This window comes from Stegastes partitus, unplaced genomic scaffold, assembly GCF_000690725.1.
Source record: "Stegastes partitus isolate 25-593 unplaced genomic scaffold, Stegastes_partitus-1.0.2 Scaffold407, whole genome shotgun sequence".
Classification (NCBI taxonomy): domain Eukaryota; kingdom Metazoa; phylum Chordata; class Actinopteri; family Pomacentridae; genus Stegastes; species Stegastes partitus.
In genome coordinates, this window is record NW_007578138.1 from 261,488 (window position 1) to 284,458 (window position 22,971).

At 42.0% G+C, this 22,971-nt stretch overlaps 1 protein-coding gene across 1 annotated transcript in view; it reads right to left on the reverse strand.

The window, feature by feature from the left end:
• Positions 1 to 5,320: 5,320 nt before the first annotated feature.
• Positions 5,321 to 22,971, reverse strand: part of dcaf5 (ddb1 and cul4 associated factor 5) — a 27,025-nt gene continuing 9,374 nt past the window's right edge. Inside the window, exons 6-9 of the mRNA XM_008285532.1 lie at positions 19,725 to 19,938; positions 12,837 to 12,903; positions 11,810 to 11,937; positions 5,321 to 7,370 (exon numbers count right to left, since the gene is read on the reverse strand). Of these exons, the coding sequence (XP_008283754.1) occupies positions 6,051 to 7,370; positions 11,810 to 11,937; positions 12,837 to 12,903; positions 19,725 to 19,938 (1,729 nt within the window). The 3' untranslated portion in view covers positions 5,321 to 6,050. The remainder of the gene's footprint in view (positions 7,371 to 11,809; positions 11,938 to 12,836; positions 12,904 to 19,724; positions 19,939 to 22,971) is intronic.

Sequence of the window (22,971 nt, forward strand, 5' to 3'; positions counted from 1 at the left end):
TGATTTTTACAGAGCATCCTAATAGTTACTGATGTATATTAATCACTATCCAACTGGTGGACGGACCATCCTCAGACTTCACTGCCAGCAGGCCACACAGTCCATATACCCCAATAATAAAAAACCAGCAGAGCAGCAACACCAGCTCTAATTGGCCGGCTGACAAAAGAGGCTCATCCCCTCAATGCTCCAAATGATGGCCTATTAAACGCATCAATTAACCCATTCTAATTAACCACTCAGATGTGTGTAATTATTCTGGCGGCACGCTCCTCGCTGCCTGGTCTGGTCCGGCCAGACGGGGGGATTTCTGCGGGGTGGCGCAGCTACTTGACGTCAACACAATACTATTCAGCAGAATCCCAGAATATCTCGTGAGGAGTCGGCGGTGCAGAGAAGCTTTCTGAGGGTCATGTGAAGAGACGGTGCTTTTGGCTCCGTCTGCGCTCTGGCAGCATCCCAAGGTATTCCAGTCATGTCGGGAGGGGAATTCTTAAATAGCTGTCCTTGCTGTTAAAGCTGAGCCATGTATGGGAGACTGCAGCACCGCCGCCATAATCCCATTGAGTTGTACATGTGTTTGGGTTTATGGTCAAACATCCTGAGCCAAAACACCATCTGGGATCAAAAGGGACATAATGTAAGAACGGGATAAAGGAACGGAGCAGAGTTTAACTCAGCGGCGGGTGGGAGCTCACCTCGTCTGGAATCAGAGACGAGTGGTTTCAGATCCGTATCTGTCTCCAACACAAACGGAAAACTATCCACTGCCTCAGACGCACAAACAAACCGGTGTGAACGGACAAATGTGAAGCACGATCAGGTCAAGTGTTCCTGCACTGATGCAGATATCAACATGGCAGCTGATGTCTGTGTTTCCATTCAGTCAGACCCAAAAACAAACATTTAGGGTGATTAATGGAGGCTGAGAGCTGGCCCAAGTTAGAGACTGTTAAAGAAAAAGGTCGAAATAAACCGGAGATACCTTTTAAATTCAGCAGCTGAGTTTGAAAACAGGCTTTTAGCGTAAATTTGTGAACATAGATCATTTTACATCACACAATAGAAGCAACACTGACTAAAACCAGAGACGTTATGAGGGACAGATCCACATATTAAAGATGTCTGAATAGAAATCTGTGGTAGAGACACTATTTTAAGGTTGTCTACCTAAAGACAAAAGAGTGGACAGACATTTCAATGGACATTTATAAAACGTCACTCATAAACTGCAACAGTTTGCTTCCTATCAGGAAAAATGGGTCGACTATGTAACTCCTCTTAGGTCTGATCTTGATTTTGATGAAGATATTGTAAAGGATCACTTCCTGTGTGTTGGTCTTAAAATTGCTAACAAAGAGTAAATTATATATTTTTAAAAGAGAATGAAAAGCAATACCTGCATCTTGTAAAGTGTCAGAAAAAATAAATCTATGGTAGAATATATTAATGCCAAAGTTGATGATATGACACATTCCACTCTTCCCTCTAAAAACCCTTTTAACCGTTTTTAAGTGTCGTAAAAGTCACTTAAGCTTTTTAAGTTGCTTTTTTAACTTTTTTTTTTTCAGATTTCACTTCAGCTTTTATGTCCCAGTGACCACTGAAATTTCAATTATGGCTCTCTCCCCATTCATTTAGATACAAGCCTCGTCCCATTAGCCCAAATTAACCGCCTGGCGTAGCTACCAAGATGGCTGCCAAGCGGTCAGTCTTGCTTATAATGATTTTGACTGGATGCGACACATAAAAGTTCCAACTCACAACAAAGCGACAAAAGTTCAGACTCTGAACAAAACCCAGAGCATTTCTGAATTAGAAAAACATGTAAGAACACGGTTAAAATGAAGAAATATAAAGTTACCTGAACACACTTTTATCCTCTTTTGCTACAAGCTAACACGTCTGTCCACTGAATGATTTCGTCTCGATCAAAGTCCGGGAAAGCAATTAGACTCCCAAATGTAGTAGTGATACCAGGACTAGTAACAGCAATATAATTACAGTACTCACATTTAATTTTTTTTTTTTGTTACCCTACTTGTTATTTAAATGAGTGCCCAGCTTGGTCTTGTTAGCTTAAAACATCCACTTTCAAGATGGCCGCCAAGTACAAGCAGCAAGAAGTGCCAATAAAGAGAGTTTGCTAAAACACATCTTTGGGTGGCGTTACACTCTAAAGCTGGACTCTATCAATTTAACAAGTCCTTGTCTGTTTACAGGTCTTGGAAATTAAAATATGTAAATTTAAAAAACAGCTGTGTAAACCTTTTTCTTGCTACAGATGAGCTACATTAGCCACCGTTAGCATAGCATACCTGGTGCACTCCATTTGAGCTGGGAAGTTGGAATTTCCAAGTTGGAAATAAACAGTCAAATATATAAATATGTAAATTTGGTACATAACGATAAGTTTTTAGGGGTTTTATAAAAATAAAAAAAGGACTTAAAATGTTCATCATAACTGTGTGGATGTGGTTTGATCCGATTTGGTTCAGCAACAGAAGCAAACAAACCCAACACCTGCAATCGCATTTCAATTAAAATATAGCTGAATCCTGATTGGTGCAGTGGAAAAACCGACCCGTCCCACTACAAACCAGTCAGAAAAGCAATTATATTACAAAAAACTTGAATTTTTTCAGCAGATTTTTTGTTGGAAAATAGTGTGTTCATGCAGAATCACTGCTCTGCAATCAGAGAAAACAGGTTTTCGGGGCCTTTAAGAAACTGAAAAGGTTCCAGCGTCCCCTCCCAGACCAATATAGTACATCTGATTAAACCCATGCCTGCTCCAGTGGAAGTCCTCAAAGGACTGTGGTTGTACTGGCCTCCTCCCAGTAGCGAATGTGACCTACGAGGGAGGGAAGGCGAGCACACTCAGCCAGCTAACCTTGCCTGAATAAATACAGATAAAAAGTTCTCCAACAAGTGCCATTCTCTTCTAATGTGACCAGCCAAGGACACTTGAGTCCTTTGTGCAGAACATGACTTCATTCTTTCACTACCTTTAACTCTCTGTGTACTTCTGATTGATGCTGTAAAACCGCACAGTTAGCTGGAAAAGACTCTGCGCTTGGCCTGTAATTAATCATTAAGCCATATGCAGCTCAGCAGGCACGCTCCCGTCAGAATGTAAACAACTCCCAGCATACAATATCCGCATTTGAATACTTGTCCCAGGGGAAGCATGGGGTTAAATGAAGGGTGTCTACTTCCTGCAGATAAGTCACGGCCACACAGACGCTCTAAGAAGTGGAGGAAATTATTTTGACAAGGGAGCCGTACAAACAAGTCGATAACCCTCGACTACGTGTCTGCCTGCCCTCAGATTACCACCTCGCAGCCGGCTTCAGGAGGCCGTGTGTTGGGCTTTGTAATCTTGGTTTGCCCCCCGGATCGTCTGCTTCGCCGCCGTTCAAGCGGAGACACGATGCCAGATTCCTCAGAAAGTAATGACATCATGCACTCCGTGGACAGTCATTAGTCTGTCGGGAAAACCGAGAGGAGTTTGTGTGATTTTCTGCTGAAAATACTCAGACGTCTGTGGTTTGCTCGCCTCATGACGAGTCAGGATCCTGACTCTTTTCTTTTTTTTGCAAACACTTCATTTTGACTTTTTTTTCTTTCAAAATTGTGATATTTAAAGTGATCAAATCCAAAAATCAAATATCAGGCCACAGTGAACGTTGAGTATTCTGTGGTCATTTTATTTCTGGGCAAAAGCTATAATTACAGCTCCGCCTCAGCCAGTCAATTGGCAGCTTACGTCTTTATTCCTGAGTCGTGGTCTTGATTAATAACCAGGAAAGTGCTTTGTAGAGCACCAAAGCCTTTTAAACATAAAATGTCATCACTTCATCAATCATCTTTTGGAAATTGGTGTAAAATTGTGCCCTGGCCAGAAATGTGTTTTGAAAATTTTTAGTGATCTCTAATTCTTTTAATTGTTGAGTCCTCATGAAGGTTTGCATCAAAACTGAAGGAAATAAGCAGAAGGATTGCGCACCAAAAAACAAAATGGCTCTGAAACATCAAAAAGCTCTTTAAAAAAATCACCTGAGACTTTCTGCTCAGCGCCAAACAACAGCCAGTCAGTTTCCTTCCGAACACAGTGCAGCATTTAGCAGCTGAAGAACCAGATATTACCTTTGGTAGTGGGTGGAGACCAAAAACAGAGCAAAAACACAGCAAACATTGCAGATACGTGCACTGGGTGGCCAGAAACACGACTCCAGATCATGTTGTTCTGCAACTGCTGGACATACAAAAAAGGTTCCCACATTAACTTCAACGATTTAATTTACTTCCACCTTCTCTCGTTTTCTTGCTTTCTACACAGCAGTGACGCCATCGCTCCGGCCATCCAATGTGAGCGCCTGCTGCTGGTTTTTCCGTTTTCCATTATTGTAAAAAAATGTTATTGTGTCAATCAGGCAAAACTTGCAATTCAGAGACATAATGTTCAGCTTTTAAAATCCACATTTTACTTGAATAAAAGGATTAAAAACGTATTTTGTCGCCTGGCATCACCTTCTGACTGTGACCAGTTTTTATCTTTTATACTGCCTAAAACTACCTGAAAACAAAAATACTTCTTTACAAGCAAAAACTCCACATTTGTAATATTAAGTACAAGCAAATCCATGTAGCAGGTATTCTGTAGTACTCATCACATCACATGATCTTGCAGTAGTCAGAGAATCTTACAGTTTCTAATCTGAATCTTAGCTTTTAATCCAACACTGACAAGAGGTCCCTAAAGGGTGCAGAAAGTTTATATTTATGTAGAATTATTTATCCTTTCCTGAATACTGAGCAAAAACGTCACGTAATATGATTAAAAAGGTCCAGAACAGCTACATCATAGACCAGAGAGGCCCAGGACTTGTTCTCATAATATTTCCTTGCAGCAATTATCCTCATCTAATGTCATTTTGTCAGAGATAGATGTTAATTATTTGTAATGACACGGTAATATCTGAAATCTATGGCTGTTTGAGGTTTGCCAGGCTGCTAATAACTGATTGAAGTTATTATCTGTTAATGAAAGCAAGCGCAGCTCTTTGGTAAAATATTCCTCTCCGGCTGACACTGGTTGCTCAGGGTCACAGCCAGCTGAACAGGCTTCACATTTCTTTCACAAGAGAGAGTTGAGACTGCGTTGCCGTGGCAACCCTGTCAGCAGATGGTAGCGGAGCACCCAAATCTACAAGAAAATGACTCGTTTTTTTTTTCCTCCCCTCAGACGGACGTGTGTCAGTTAAACACTTCAGCCGTCAGTCCGCGCCGTGAGCTTCAGGAAGACGCTGCAGCTTTGTCACTGGAGAACAAATTATTCTTTAATTGCAAGAAAACAAAAGCGAGCCGGTTTGTAATGATACCCAGGGGCTGGATAATGAGACCAAAAAAAACAAAAAAAACAAAAAAAACAGTCGACACAGAAAGCATAATTTCAATCCACAGCTTATACAAATGGCGCTCCTCAGGATGTCTGTGGCGGCAGTCAGTTCTTCAGGCACCCTGAAGCAGCCTCAGCTGAGAATCACTTAAAAATGACAATAAGCCCAATCAGATTTACGCTCAGTGTGAAACCATAGAAATTAAAATGCTGCAGAGCTTTTGTCCTACCTAAAAGCCTTTTTTTTTTTTGTTATTGTTGTTGTGGTTGGAGGAGCTCCAAATCCTGGGTGGAGCTTTTCTGCAACAACCGGAGCAGAAGGAGGAAGAAACGCTGATGCAGCAGGAAAATAACTGCGTCTCACTCAATACCACCGTTATCGACGAAATTTAGCTTATGTTTTTATATTTATTAATGTCATCTGTGGTTCGACCTAAAGAATGATGACGCTGTCCGATTCGTTTGTTCTCAAACAGAAAATTTTACACACTTTGTTTTTTAGTCTCCTGCTCATAAGCAGCGTGAGTCCATGGTCACATGACGACGAGACAAAAGAAAGAAGCTGAGTTGTACAAACCCTTAGAAAACCCACTTCCTAAATGAAGTCTGTTAACAAATGGTTTCTCTCCGGGGCGAGAACGAGGTGCGATTATGTCTTTAGCTTTTTTTCCGAGGGTGAGACGCCCGACTCGCCCTCGTCTGATCCCACATGAGTTCGTTTCAGAGCTGCAGCTTTCTCCCTCTGAGGCCTGCTGTCTTCAGGGGTAACTCCAGTCTCGTCCTCTGACTCTGAGGACACGTTTGGGTTCTCGCTCATGTATGCGCCGGACGCCGCCACAGTCCGGTGATGACCGTTCACTCCGGGGCTACGCCTGCTCTGGGAGCTCACGTCTGCAGCCGCTGAGCTGCTACACGCCTCCCCGCTGTCGCAGCTGTCTACAGCCGGCTCTGCAGTAGCCCTGCCTCCAGTCCTGCCTGCATCCAGACACCCAGGAGACGCAGCTCCAAGTCTTTCCAGCTCAGTCCTGTCGCTCCCGTCCTCATTCTCTTGGCTCTCGGGGGACATTACTGGGCTCGGACACACAAAGTCAGAAGGGCTCAGGCATTTCTCCTCCTCTGTGACACAAGGCTTGATCTGGAGGGAGTTTTGCTCCTCGCCTGACGAGGAGGAAGACAGGTCATCGATCGAGATCGAGGGGTAGCTGCAGGAGTCGATGGCCGAGAACAGAGCCTGAACGGACTCGGGTCGGTCCCCGGCTCTGGAGACCACGTGCATGCGTCGGCGCCTCATGACGTTGCGCCGCCTCACGGCGCTGCGTCGCTCCTCGTCGTCACTGCTGGAGCTGGAGGTGGACGTGGAGGAGCTTGAGGCTCCGGCCGGAAGCGAGGGAGAGGAGGTGGGGCTGGAGAGCGTGGAGTTGTCCCTGGGGCTCGGGGATCGAGGTCGGGGCATCGGGTCCAGCCAAAATTCACTAGAGTCCGAGTCCTCGTTCACGAGGAAGCCAGACTGATGGCGCTGATGTCTGCTGCGTCTCCTGGGACGCTCCTCGCCGTCCTCTCCGGCCGGCTCTTCCCCTCCGGAGGCGTCGGGTCCGGCCAGGGAGGAGGAGGACGAGTTATCAGAGTCGCTGTGGTGGCCGACTGCAGTGGCTGCAGCGCTGGGAGCCACTGGCGTTGCTCGGGTGGAGCGACGGACGCGAGCGTGGAGCTGCATGATGGCCTCCTCGCTCAGGTCGCTGTCAGAGTCCGAGCTCCAGCCCTCGATCTCCCGACGCACCAGAGAGTCGAAGAAGGCCATCATGCGGGGGTCCTCCTGGATGGACTGGCTGACGTAGTCGTGGGACAAACCGCTGCCGCTGTTGAGCACCAGGCTGATGTATTCCTCGTGAGTGTAGAGGCTGCGGGACTTATCCTCCACACGACCCTCCAGATCACCCAGACTGTCGGGCTGCTGGTAGGGACTCCACACCTGGACAGAGAGGGAGTGGAGGAGGAGATAAACAAAAATAAAGATTTAAAGTCAGATGACAGAATGAAAAATGGGCAGAGGAAAAGTGAGGAGCAGAGAGAGATTCCCCCCGTCGCTGCAGAACACCTGCAGTTGGATCATCTTCCAGTCTGTGCAGTAAAATGTACAAAACAGGGAGCATCGTGTTACTGTGCTGACAGAAAAGAAGCTCAAACTCTGTCACCTCTCTGGAACCGCTCCGCTCATCATCAGGGGAATCATTTCTTTGTACATGGACTCAATATTTGATTAATGCAACGGTGAACTGTGGCGTTTGTCAGTGCATTGTGTGCATCTTTGAGGTCAAGATCAAGTAAAGATAATCAAATTTTACTTACACATATACCAATACATACACACACACACACACACACACACACACACACACTTTCTTACACCTCATGCACATCTTTCTGCTCCCATGCTTCTTACCTGTTAGGGTCCGAGCACAACAGTGCAAGGACCCTATTATTATTTTTACCGACTTTTGAAATGCGATTTTGAGGGCCTAAACATGCACAAAAACTCAGCAAAATTGCCACAAAATTTTGATATTTTAAGGGAGTTGGACATGTCAATGCCAAAATGGCTCCACAGCGCCCCCTTGAAAAATTCAACGGAGTCCCATCGGAAGCACATTTGACCTAGAGCTGCGTAATTTGGTGGGTGTATGGAGGAGGTCAGGACGAACAACTAAGTCAGTGACAGCCATACCCTAAACCCAACAGGAAGTCCGCCATTTTGGATTGTTCCTTTGTCCAACCTGAGCTAACTCCTCCTAGGGGGTAAGTCACAGAGCGCTGAAATTTGGGTAGCATGTAGAATACGCCTTGAAGGTAAAATGATATCAAAATCATCTGCAAAGGTTAAAGGGCGTGGCCGCGGCGGCCCTCTGATGTTTGATCCTTCGCCATGGAAGAGGAAGTACTGTGTAACTACCCTGTACATGCTCCAATCTGCCTCAAACTTCACATATTTGATCCGACTGCTGGTGTACACCCTGTATGGTGCACTATATAGGGCATAGGGGGTGATTTAGGACACAGCCTTAGATTGTGTTATATTGTTTAGAAGCACCATCTTTACATAGCAGACAAATGTTTGCTGCTAAATTTTGCAGCTTTAAAATTGAGAAGACGAATATATTAGGAACACTATCTCCTCAGACTGACATGAGTATTAAATAAAATGATAGCTGAGTTTAAAAGTTTAAAAGTTTTCCCGCTTCTAAAATGCTGTTTCAGGTATTTAGTCGTTACTGAGGCTTCTTAAGGCCTACAGTCTGTTTGCTGACACATCGAGAAAAATACTGGATGCTAACATGCTAACATTAGCATTAAGTAAGTCACTGTTGTTTATAATAGAGAAATATGATGGCAAATTTACTGACTAATTTCATTAATCATCAACAACAAGCTCAGTTTTTAAATTCTTTGGAACGCTCGGACACTGACTTCCACTTTTACAACGCCAAGCAGGAGGTCGGTCTGTTCATTGGCACCATCTTTACATAGCAGACAGATGTTTGCTAAATGCTAAGTTGTGCAGCTTTAAGGTTCAGATGACAAATACATTAAGAACACCGTCTCCTCAGACTGACATGAGTATTAGATAATAAAACGATAACGGAGTTTAAAAGTTTAAAAGCAAAGTTTTCCAACTTCTAAAATGCTGTTTCAGGTATTTAGTCGTTACTGAGGCTTCTTAAGGCCTACAGTCTGTTTGTTGACGCATCGAGAAAAATACTGGATGCTAACATGCTAACATTAGCATCAAGATAAGTCACTCTTGTTTGTGTAGCACATTTCAAATAATACATAACAACCCAAAGTTCTTTATAATAGAGAAATATGATTGCAAATTTACTGACTAATTTCATTAATCATCAATAACAAGCTCAGTTTTTAAATTCTTTGGAACACTGGGACACTGACTTCCACTTTTACAATGCCAAGCAGGAGGTCGGTGTGTTTATTAGCACCATCTTTACATAGCAGACAGATGTTTGCTAAATGCTAAGTTGTGCAACTTTACGGTTCAGATGACAAATACATTAAGAACACCGTCTCCTCAGACTGACGTGAGTATTAGATAATAAAACGAGAACCGATCTGTGCCTGTGACCACACACAAAAGAACCATCCACTTGAAACTCGGTGAGACATGAAACAAACCTCAAACGCAGCCTGGTTTGTTCAGGAGGTCAGAACCGGGACGACGGTTACTCATAAGATAATAGGAGACGGCGGCTGCTGAGTGTAAAACCTTTGTGTTGTGACAAGTGCATCATTAACTGCAAACTCTTCCACTGAGGTCAACAGGTTGAAGTAAACAGAGCGAGGAAACATTACTGAGGAGTTTCTACGATGACCTCATTCCGACTGCGAAACATAACCGATGCTGCAGCCTGATCGAGCCTGAGCTGCACTGAAGGCTTCAGCAATAAAGTTTGATATATTTGAACGCTTACAAAGCCTTCAGCTACCTTAAAGGACTTAGGAAGGCTTGACAGTATATCACAGTCTGGCTCTGGTTTCAGAAATACAATCTGTGAACCCGTCCCGTCTTCCGCGACCCAGTTTTTGAACACTATTCATCGTCATCTGTTTCAGACGACAGTCGGTAACGGGGGGAAATCCATCTTTTTTCATTCCCCGCTGCAGAGAGGGAAGCCGGAGCTCAGTCAGTAACTCAGCGGTGTCATCGGAGATCAATGTCTCACTTAAGGGCACGTCCACTGTCTGAACAAGCGAGGACGCAGATGTTGGACAGCTAACTTACAGAACACTTTGTCTGAACTACATTAGAGACAGTCAATTTACTTTGCCCTGGAGCCACTGCTGCAAAATGACAAGAGGCCAGGGAGCAGTAAAACAAACAAAAACACTTCTCAGGTAAGATGAATAAACATTAAAGGCATTTCTTTGACATTATTTCATTCCAGATTAACAGAGAAACAGCCGAGGGGTATTATTGACAGCTCTGTCTCCCAAAAGTCATGTTCTCTTAAAAGTGAACTGCACTTTAATTACATTTGAAAGAAAAGCATTTTCCCACAGACTATAAATAAAGAGGTGTCGTGTAAGTGGAGCTGGCACGACTTTTAACTCAAATATAAATGAATCGGGTGAGTTATGTCAAAATTCACCTCCTGTATGATTTTCATAAATGGAAAAATGACCTATTGAAACCAAAATCGTTTTATGTACCAGGCGGTAAACATGTTTATTTCCGCCGTGAAGTTGTGCATTTTGACATGCGGGTCTGAGGGGATTTATTTGCTTTGGAGCAGCCTCTAGTGGCCATTTGAGGAACTACAGTTTTTAGAACTTGAGAAATAACAGATTAACAACATATAACCATTTCTCAGTCCTTAACATACACAGTTTTTCTTTCAAATATCTGCAAACATACATAAAATTGTGATTATTTTTTCCCGATTTAAATACAGTGAAATAGAATATAGTGTTATTTTAACCCTCCTCTTATCTTCAAATTTGCTGACGTCTGTTATCCTTGGGTTCATTTTGAAACCAGAAATTTAAACCTCCAGAAAATTATCATAGTTAAAATTGTTACCCAAGTTTATGTGTAAATAGCCCTTTAAATGAAACTGAAAAAATGTCAATCACTTTTTAAATTTTTTTTTTTTCCAGATGTTAAACATTGAATCGGGTCAAACTGACCTCAAAGATAATAGCGGGGATAAGGTTGAAGGTTGTAAGAGAGCAAATTACCATTTGTGAAAATACTGATTTTTTTTCTTTTTGGATTTTTAAAAAAAATGTTGACAATATTTAGAGTTTTAGCTTTTTTTCCTCTTTGTTTTTCACGGTTAACATGTAAATAAACACTTTTTTTTGGTCATTTTACTAGTTATTATCTTTAAGTAAACAGGAAAATCTGTAAAATACAAGTAAAATGTTCAAAAAAATACTGTAAAAACTAAAAAAAAAGTTTATTTTTTGTCCATGTAGTTACGAGTGTCATATCGTATAATACATTATTGGTCGGCTAAAACAAACCAGCAGGAAGCAGCCATGTAGATGGCAGACATACACTGAGGAGAAATGTATTTGTGATACATTTCAGTAAAACGGTAATTGAGAAGGTTGTCTGGAATCTACATCTTTTGGAGACAGCTGTTCTTTCTCCACATTTACTGTACATGCAAACAAAAAAATCCCTGATTTATTTTCACTGAAATCAGAAAATGGTCAGTGGGGATACCAGCTCTCTGTCCAGGTCTGATGGGGATTGTAACCCACACACTGAGTATAACTGAGCCCTCCATGATCCCGATGCTGCAGTAAAGATTTCCCTCTGTTCAGGCCTCAGCTGCATCTCAAACAACAGACCGACCCACCTTAAACCAACAGCAGTGCCATTGCTTTACTGACCTTGATGACTTTCTCGACGCCGGAGGAGCAGATCATGTAGGTGTGAGGGTTGAAGCGGACCTGGTTCACGATGGATCGGTGACCCTTCAGGACCATGAACGCCCCGTTCACCACCCGACCGGGGCCTCCTTAAAAGGAACGGTATGTAAACGTCAGCTCAGAGTCGCGACAACAACAAGGACTCTTTAAAACAAACAGTCGTTCAGCCCGACTGTGGACACAGAAGACGCAGGCTGTGAAATACCGCCGTCGTGACCCTCATAATGGGCCTTTAGTCTGACACCAAATAGGCCCTGTGCACATATTTTCAGTGTGAGTAACTCGGGGGAAAATGAAATCCATAAATGTGTCAGGTGGTGCCATAAGAGCTACAAATACCACATTGTTGCATTTTTGGGGGATTTTCCTCGAGGAGTAATTACATCTGAGGCATGCTCGCAGCAAGAATATACTTTTCTCTGGATTGTTCGTCTGTTCGGGCAGGTGGGGACTCTCAAGCTGAAGCTAAACGTTGGTGCAGTTCGATAACATGTTAGACTACATGAAGAAACAGACATCGATACGGGAGATGCTGTAGCTGCTCATGACTGGAAAGTCTATTATGACCAAATGAACTGAGGGCAAACCGCAGTCTGCAGCCTGTTTTCTGTGGCTGAAAGTTACAGCGACTTAAAACCCGCTTTGTTTAGTCGACGCCACTGAAATCTTTAACCTTGCAGAATGAACGCTCACCAAACCTCTGTCCTACAGAACAGGCTCCCTTTAAAGCCGTGGTATGTCTGTTTACAAGCTCGCCGATGAAAAGATTTCAACAAACCAAATTCACACACAGACACACACAAAGAAAAACAAAGCACTTTTTTTTCTCCCCCCCTCCCTCCACTTTTGTGCTGACTCGGCAGAAGACGATCTCACACTGGGATCCGGATGATTAAATCCTTCTGCTGCTTTTGTCTTGATGGAAATGTAAAATAATAACGGCGCTCTGATAAATAAGCAGCCGGCGCAGACAGATTTAATAACTCACCTGCTTCTGGATCCTTCGGGATTTTCCACATGTAGAGATTGAAGTCGTCCGACCCGGACAAGATGTACTGAGGAGGGGAAACAAGAGGGTGTTTAGATTCAAGTCTGCTCCATTTTGTCAGACAAAACCTTCCATTTCATATCTCGTGTATGCATGTACAGCCGAGCAGAGAGGAGCCCCGGAGACGCACAAAACCAGCAGATCTTATCGCAGCGCCGCGGCTCATAATGTGCGATCAAACGGCGTCTTTACGTGACGCGACAGCCTGACCCCAACAGAGCTGCTGCTCCCCGTCTGAACCGCCGATATTACACTTTGTAAACAGATGGTTCCACTTAAAGCTGTCGTTTAAGGTAGATTTTGACAGAGCTGGGACAAGGAATGCTCACTGTTCTTATAAAGTGAGAGTAAAAAGAGAAAGACTGGAAAAAGATGACGTGTCTGAATATTCTCAGTCGTCCAGGTCATGGTTTTTCTTGTAGTTTAATCGTAACAACTGGACTCGCTTGAGTTCCTTGAAGACGTTTCACCTCTAATCCAAGAGGCTTCATCAGTTCTGACTGACTAGTTGGGAGTTCCACATACTTATATCCTTAAGGAGCCACTAACACCTGAGTTTCGGTTTCAGTTGGTGGTTTGATGCTCCTCCTCCTTGTAAACGTTTGTTAATCTTCCCACGACGGGGAGGAGCAACAAATCCCCAATTAAAACCAAAACTCAGGTGTTAATGGCTCCTTAAGGATAGAAGTATCTGGATCGCCCAACTAGTCAGTCAGACCTGATGAAGCCTCTTGGATTAGAGGTGAAACGTCTTCATGAGAGGTGAAACTCAAGCAAGTCCAGTTGCTACAATTAAACTACGAGAGGAAGAAGACAACCTTTTTTTATATGATACTGACACAATCATCCGTGTTAGCCGATAAAAGCTTTAATCCTCTGAACCCCATATTGTTCAATTTTTTTTTGAAAAATCGCAAAAATGACACCATTTACGAGAGCTGAAAGCCACGAACGCAGGAAAAATCGTTGGATTTTCAGTTTTTCCAAAAGTCCTTGAACTGATCATGTGACTTTTAGTTGAACTAAATCTAAGCTTAAATCATACAATTTTATCAAAGTCATTTTATTCTATTCTTCTTTAAAAATCTAATTTAAGCCCCAAAATTATTTGCGACTTCCAATTTAATGATCTTTTTCTATTCATTGTACACCTATATCGGTTTTACATGAGTGGTATTGGTGCCATTAAAGTCATGTTTTTGCTGCAAATCCAACAAATCACTTCCTCCAAGACATCAGGCTCTCCTTTTTATTTAGGGTTAAAACCAAAATGTGTTCGTTTGGCTCTGCAACTAAACCCATGTCAACAGATGCTCATCAAAGTGCAGAACATTAGAAGAACCTCAAAATAAACCTTAAGTGCCATTCTGGCTTTGTCTGGAATATTAATCACATCTAAGCTTCTAATCATATCAAAATTAGTTTATTCTACATGTTTTATTTTCAAGAAACGCCCAAAGTAAACTGTGTGCACGAATCAGATTCTGTAAAAAACTAAAAGTTCTGAGTTTCTTAGTCTTGAAGCCATCAGTGACTCGGCTGAGACCAACAGTCACGTGACAAAACATTCAGAACTTTTCGAACTGCAGGCAGCGTTTACAGACAGAAGAAAAGTACGGTAACTAATTAAAATGTAAGCAGTGAGAGTCTGCAGAGCCACCGTTGTTCTCCAGTGTTGGCACTGACATGAGACAAAACACACCGTTTACTATGACCGAGCAGCAGGGTTATGTTCGAACACAATGTTCTTATTCTGTCTCCTTATCGTACGTTTTAATCATGCACCAACTATCCAGCTCACTGGTTGGTAAAGACATCTTCAGCCAGTTTTTTTACCCCAAACTCATGTATGGAACCACAACTAACAAATATTATCATTTTCGCTTACATTTTCGTAATTAATCAATGAGTTGTTTGGTCTAAAAATGGCAGAAAATGGTGAAAAATGCCAACATAGTGTTTCCTAAAGCCAATAATGGCGTCCCACATGGCCTTGTTTTGTCCACAACCCAAAGATATATCTAACTTGCTGTCATAGAGGAGGAAAGAAACCAGAAAATATTCATATTTACAAAGCTGCAGTGACAGAATTTGGACAAAATTATGACTTAAATGATTATTTAATGATGAAAATAGTCAGTCACCAATTAAACAGTCGAAAACAAATTGATGAATTATTCTATCAGTTTTATCAAGTGTATATTTAAGACCAATTCTGCACAGAAACAAATTAGCTTAATTAATTTTTCAGCTTATTAGCCTAATTATTAACTTAATTAGCGATCACACTACAGCTTCTAAAATCCTGCCGCCAAGAACTCAGAAGCTGCTTCTCTCTACTTTTCCCAAATCATGGATTCACTGTTAGAAAGATCACTTCCAGCTGTAAATTACTCAGCGCCGACAATAAACAGCATGTGAATATGAAGTCAGTGATTAATAGGCGGATGTAAAGTTGGAGGGTGGATCTGGTAGCGTTTGGCTGGAGGTCGCTGATGCTCTGGACCTCCACGAGCATCCACACATAAATCTACTCAACACTTTGTCTTTCCTTCCAGTGCATTTATATTCACTTGGAACGTCTGTCAGGGCTTATTTTACCATCTGGAGGCACATTTTTTGCTCAATAATTCACATTTGTTTGAAGGCATTTTTCTCTTCTGCTCCCGACAGTCTGTCAGGTTGTGGAATATTTCTGCGCTGCTTCATCAGCCAGTTATTTAAATGAATGTCCTCGATTTCCTCCTTCTGCTGGACCCTCTGCTTTCATTTCACTTCGGCTCTTTCGGGAACTTGCACAAGAAGGTGAATGGTTTGTTCACCATTACGTACGTGTTTTCCAGAGAGAGAAAAGCCTCGTCTGCGGGGATGAAAACCGTTAAATCAGACCGTGCGTCAGATCAGTAGCTGCGGGGCATGAACGCACCGTGAACCCAACACCTGTGTGCTCCACCACCGGAGGACACGTCAGGCAGGAATGTCGCACCCAAAACTCCCTCCTTCTTCCCCTTTCCATCAGTTTCATGCGGTAGGTTGCCACTTTTGCTCTCGCACCACGCTGAGAAAATCCTCCGATATCTGTGGATTCGGTGCTGAGAGTGTTTCTGCTCGAACGTGTAAAACCATCCACTCGCAGCTCCGTCCGTCTGCCTTCGTCTAAACTGTGGCCTCGGACTAAAACCGACAACGTTTATCGACGCTCTCTGACATATCTGGCACAAAGTTTACTTCTTGGCTGAAGACATTTTCCAGCTGCCCTTTCACGACTCCTGAGAACAAGAGCTGTCGGCTGTCGTTTAGCCCCGAAGCTCGGTCGCTGAAAGAGTTCGGAAATGAATAAAACTGTCAAACTAATAGAGCTGCAACCATTTATCAATTAGTTGTCAACGGTTAAATAACTTATTAACCATTTTGAGCATTTTGTTTGGAAAAAGTTTGTACAAATCCTGTGATTCCAGTTCATAAATGTGAATATTTTCTAGTTTCTTTACTCTTTCTAACCTGAATATGTTTGAATTGTGGGTAAAAAAAAGACATTTAAGGTCGTCTTTGGGAAACACTGATCAACTATTTTCATCATTTTCTTACATTCTACCGACCAAACAACTCAGATTGATTGAAAAAGCAACCAACAATGAAGATACTTGTTTGTTGCAGCCCTCTTTCATGATTGTACTTTGTGATGGCAGCATAATCCTAACAGTGTTTTTCTGGATAATCTAATTATAACCTCATAGACAAAATAACCCGACAGACGATCCCTTTGAAAAGCCGATTTTTACTTGCTGGCTTTTCAGGTTTATAGCCAGTTTTACTTTCTATCTCGGTGTACAAATACAAACTTTTCAGTCTGATAGCTTCCAGAAACAACAAGCCAACAACAGAGAACTTTTTTAAAGGATAAGCTCTGATTTAACATTTAACCAAATTAAAAACCAAAAACAGTTTGCATCCCGCTATCAGCTATAAACGGACAAACAGGTCTTTTAGAGACTCACTCGAACAAAATTACGTTTTTAACCGTGTTGCTTTAACTTTGCATGTTGTTGTTTTTATGCAACCTCTGTTTAAGGTTGCAAAAAGAGAAATTTAAACCCTTTCCCCAACATTAGTATCACATGATCAGCTTTTTAAAAAATGTAGTCAAGCCTGAATTTGTGGATTTCACTTATGTTTGAGTTTTAGAGAGCAATACATGAAGCATCCTACCATTGTGATACATGGACTTGTAGGTGACTGACATTGAGTATTTTTACAGTGTTCCATCACATTCGTAGGTGAGCTGGTGTGCTCCAGCTGCAGAGGGGTGGGTGAAGATAGAAGTAAAGCAGGCCAATATGTAACTTCTTAAGTTTTTTGAGGTTTGATCAACGACCGAAGAAGGACTTTACTAAATATTATCACTACACTCTTAAAGGCTCTCGCAATAATGAAATTGAAGCTAACGATTAGCTGCCACATGAATAATCGCGATTTACGATTCCGCTGTCTTTTTCTGTTCATTTTGCTCCTCTATTAGTTTTAGATTAGTGGTATTTATGCCTTTGATGCCACCTTTCTACTGCAAATCTTACAAATGGTCTCCTCCAACACTTTGGGCTCTCCTTTTTAATTTGGCTTAAAACCAAAATGTGGCCACAGCAGGGCCGCGGTGTTCGGCTTCGAAACTCAACCGATGACGCTAACGTCGATAGGCGTGCACCGAAACGCTGTCGGTTGTATATTACAAGTAACTAGACATAAACAGCTGGTGCCATTAAACCATTAAAACGGCACAAATAGTTGATTTATGTGCATATTTATAGATTTACATGAACTAAAGGAGGCAGAAAAAAACAGTTTAAAGCAAAAAAGATGGGTTTTCTACTTCTAAACATGTAACTCTGATGACATGAGATGATTTTTTATGGGTTTGATGAATGACTTTAACAAATATTCCTGCACAATTGGGGCGGTCACAGTCAGGAAATTCCACTTGACAATTAGTTCCCCTATAAATAATTGCAATTTAAGATTTAACTCTTTTTTTCTGCTCATTTTATGCCTCTGTTAGTTTAAGATTAGTGCTATTCTTGCCTTTGAAGTTAACAGCAAATCAGACAAACTGCCTCCTCTGAGGAACTGGGATCTCTCTCTTTTTTTTTTTATTTGGCTTAAAACCAAAGTATGTTGGTTTGGCTCTCCCTATGCCAAGAGATTCTCGCTGAAATGCAGTCGGTTGAATGTGAGAAGCGACTAGAAATCAACTGTTAGTGCCTTTAAACGACAGCAGAACAAAAGGACGGCATAGTAGAAAAGGTGACCTGACATTTGTGTTTCATGCAGCCGGATGGAAATGATTTTAACCTTTATGCAAAATGATAACGGTCAGCTTGTGTAATAACCGCGGTAAGCCCAAGTACATCCTATTGCTTTTAAATGCAGCAAAAGGCAGGAGTTAGAGGAATCAGTTTTTGTAGTAAAATAAGTTAAAATGATGCTCCCACAATCTGCAGCTTATTATTTTTGACCAATTTGGATCTCAAAGGCTCCCCAACGATCCTTGTTAACATCCAAAAAAACCAAGATGAGCAGATTCAAACCAGCAACCTCCAGCGACCGACCCTGATTCTTCAACCTTTAACCCGCCTCCTCCACTCGCGCTGGGCCGGATCGTTTCTTTTTAAGCCTTCATAAGCGCCGCTGACACCCGAGGATAATGTTAGCATAATAAACATGACTGCAGGGTGATGTCATGTCTGAGGAGGACCAACGGGAGGATCAGCGGTCGAGTTCAGGGGCTTCTGGTGTTCCTCCAGCGCACACAAAAAGGTCCCCGCTCCGCAGAAGGAACTCATACATCCTCCTGCTTCTATCCCACACGTTCCCAATATTGTCCCTCAAATATCATTTTGAGTGACCGCAAAGTCAGGCTAAAACAATCCCTCCACTGTTCTGCGCTCTGTATCTGCTCATTGTATCCGGAGCTGATGGCACTCCGGAGGGTAATACATCATGTACGAGACGTTGCTTTCACTGTTCTGCATTAAATGGAAAACTTTAGTCATCTTGTGGAAGTTTTCATGCATATTTTCCCTGCATGTACAGAAGACGGCGAGTTATTCTGTTTCATTAGAGTCATTCAGTCTCAATGCAACAAGTTTTCGAAAGAGTTCACACCTGATCGCCTCATATTTGTTTTCTTTATGTCATCAAGAACCACTTCTTATAATATTATTGAAGCACTATTAGCTGGAAATCATAATTTTTCTTTTCGTCCAGCAACAATATTATTGAACTCTTCCAGTTGGGACACAATTGGAGTGGTTTCATCCATCATACCTGCTTAATGATTGTCCTAATATTAGCCAGAAATGCTCATTTTAAGAGCTGTTTTCTCATAAAGTAAACCTCTGAGTAGGACCATACTCTACATTTCTAAAATTCCTATTGGTGCCAATCACAGGGGGAAAAATCAGCCTCTTATGGTGAAAAATAAAGGTTTAATATCTAAGTAGACAGAATTTTTAGGACCAAATTTGCACCATCACCAACTGGTTTGTGTTATTCTATCAAAGCAGGGTTGTACCTTTGATGTACATATCAATGAACCTGCTAAATTTCAGATTATTTCTCAAGTTATGACACTTCAAATCTTGATCCACAGATTGGCAGCAAAAAAACAATGCAAAAAAAATCGACCCTTCATTTACTCTTTTTAACTCTAAATCGTTAAGCTATGAGCCCACATTTTACACAATCAATATTCACCACTTTAAAAACAAATCAGTCAAATTAAAGATGCTCAGCAGCAGCAGCAGCAGTCACAGTTTAGGATTCTCGACCGACCTGATCCTTGTCTCCGGCGAAGCAGCAGCTCTTCATGGTGCAGGAGTTGAAGTATCCCTGGTTGTCGAACTGGAAGCTGGGCAGGCGTGAGTGCAGCTCGTAGAGGACGGGCGGCAGGCGGCGCCGCAGAGCCAGCAGCTGCGTGCCGGTGCTGTTGAAGCGAACGCTCATGGCGCTCTGCAGGGACATGCTGCCGCCGTAGCGAAGCAGAGAGCTGAGAGGACGACAGGAGGGACGGTAAGAATTAAATGTACAGAAATCCGCCTCAAACAAGGAGGATTCTGTGAACCGATCCTGCTCAGAATCACAGTTTAGTGGTTGTTTTGAGGTTTGTGTTTGTGGGTAACGTTCATTAAAACAGGAAATAAGTGAACACATGACCTCCATCCATCCATTATCTATACACCGCTTAATCCTCACTAGGGTCATGGGGGGCTGGAGTCTATCCCAGCCGGCTTAGGGTGAAGGTAGGGGACACCCTGGACAGGTCACCAGTCTATCACAGGGCTACACTTAGAGACAGACAACCAAGCACACTCACATTCACACCTACGGACAATTTAGAATCACCAATTAACCTCAACATGTCTTTGGACTGTGTGGGAGGAAGCTGGAGAACCTGGAGAGAACCCACGCTGCACGGGGAGAACATGGAGACTCCACGCAGAAAGATTCCGGTGCCCCCACCAGGACGCAAACCGGCAACCTTCTTGCTGCGTGGCAACAGTGCTACCAACTGCGCCACCTTGCAGCCCCACACATGACCTCCACAAAGAGAAATTATACAAATGGCTCAGTGGCAGCACGTTTAATTAAAAAAATAAATATTATATCTCATCATTCAGATTCCAGGGCAACAATTTGATCTGAAACGTTTGAGTCATACAGTTTAAAGGCAAGGCGACCAAACACAAAGGAAATGTGCGTAAACTTCTGACTCTGAAGAAAGTGATAAAGAATTCTCTCTCTCAATATTCTGGCTTGTAGCAAATAGAAATCATTTTGGTAATTCTAACTGACCTAAAACAGGAAAAGTTTTGTCTGATTTAGTGTCAGATAGTGAGAAAAAAAGGTTTTATGTCTTTTTATACGCTGGATGTAAACTTCTGGTATTTGATTCTCTGCTTTTTGTTATTCTACTTGTTCGTTTATCATAAATTCATGACATTTCTGCCAATTTTTTGTTGTATTTGTGTCCATCGATGTTTGCTATATTGATTTATTCTGTAAATCTTTCAGCTTGTTTAACTTTACTTTTGTTTCAAGGTCTGTGTTTTTCTTCCTGTCTGGTCGGACCAGCCTTCTGTTTGAAACGGTCAATGGTCTGTAAAGCATCTTTGCGAACTCTATTTCTAAAAGACGCTGCATAAATAAAGTTATTATAATTATATAGATTTTTTTGCTCCTATTTTTACTCACTGCAATATAAAATCCTGTACGTGACAGGAAACAGCACAACCATGACTAGAAGTAGAGAAAACTCAGGAACGTCTTTTTCCCAGCATGACAGATAAATGCCATAAATCATATAAAAAGGAAAAATTGAATTTCTTTGGTTGTTTATTTAACAAAAATGGACAAAAACGGGAATCTCTCTCTCTCTTTTTTTTTTTTAAAATGCCCACAAGTGTTACTGATACTAAAAACCCAACATGACCGCACATACTTGAGATATTTTACGATTTACATTTTCAATTTGTTTAAAGACTCGTCTCCTATTTGCTCTGTTTAAACACTTCCTGCAGTTCAGCCTGAAAGTTTCTCGAATTTTTGTCACGTGACTGTTGGTCACAATCGAGTCAGTTTTGCCTTCAGAGTTGTGCCACGGAGCTCAGAACTTTTTGTTTTTCACAGAATCTGGTGCAAACTGTTAATTTTTTGGCAAATCTGAAATAAAACACAGAATAAAATATCACAATTTTAGGCTGTTACCAATATTGGGGCGAAGTCGTAGGTCCACATACTGTAGATATTTTACTACTTACATTTTTGATTTGTTTCCACACTCGGTGTAAACACGTCCTGCAGTTCAGCTGAAAAGTGTCTGAATGTTTGTCATGTGACTGTTTCCTGCAGCTCAGTCGCTCACGGCTTCACAGTTGAAGCAAGAACTGCAGAATTTCTTGTTTTTTACAGAATCTGGTGTTTATTTTTGGGAAAAACAAGAATAAAGCGAGTTTGATAAATATTAAACTTTGAAGCTTGGATTCAGTTTACTGACGAAACCGTACATCGCACATGATTACGTCTGTTTTTTTCTGTTTACTGTTTTCCCTCCTGGTTCTGATAAATGGTGTAATTACGGTAATTTTTAAAAGATAACACGTCTTTTAAACCTGCTGGCAGCTTTCGGGGGGTTCAGTGGTTTCAGCAGAGCTAAAATAACCAAGTCCTGGCTCCAGCTTCACAGCCACGAGAGCCAAAGTGTTATTAAGTTACTGATTCATATGTTTGATGAAATCCTGCTGTCAGGGACGGACGCTGCTCCTTTCCTTGCTTTGTTTTTTGTGTGTTAAATGGAGCGTGTTGTGAAAGTTTACTGATGCATTATTAATCAATTTCTGAGCGTTGATCTTCGCTTGTTTGAGATGTTTGCTCCGATGCTTTGCCGCACTTCTCGAAGAAAAAAAAACAGCAGTAATAATAATAAACTCAATTAATCTGATGTATGTGCGCGTCTGCAGTTTAGCGGAAGATTAAAGAGACTGTCAAAGCTAAATTACTCTGACAAAGTGAATTAAATATTTCATGAAGTTTCTTTTCAGCTGGAGGCTATTTTTAAACGTGATAGTGAACCGAGGGATTTTTCTGCAGAGTAACACTAAACAAAGCGTGCAGCGGCGGCGGCGCCAGGAGAAATGACTCAGTGCTTACTTTCATTGGCCGTCATTTGTGCACTAATAACTCGAGTGTGTCCAAACACACACTCAGCATAATTCGATGTTTTCGTTTTTTCGGTGTAAACATTTGTTTTTTTGCTGTGGGACCCGTTCTGCAGGTTGGCAGAAGACCAGCGGCGGTGAGTTCATTGGTGGGATAACAGCGCCACCTGGTGGACGGTGTCAGAACAAACATGATTCACAGACGGATTTATTCTCATCCTACGGTGAAGTGAATTTTCTGGTTTAGATCACTGAATGTTATGCAACTAATAAAAACTAGAAACATTTGAAACAGGAGTAACCTGCATTTTTGGGCAACAACATAAATATACCTAATAATTACATCTTGGACTTTCAGGTAATTT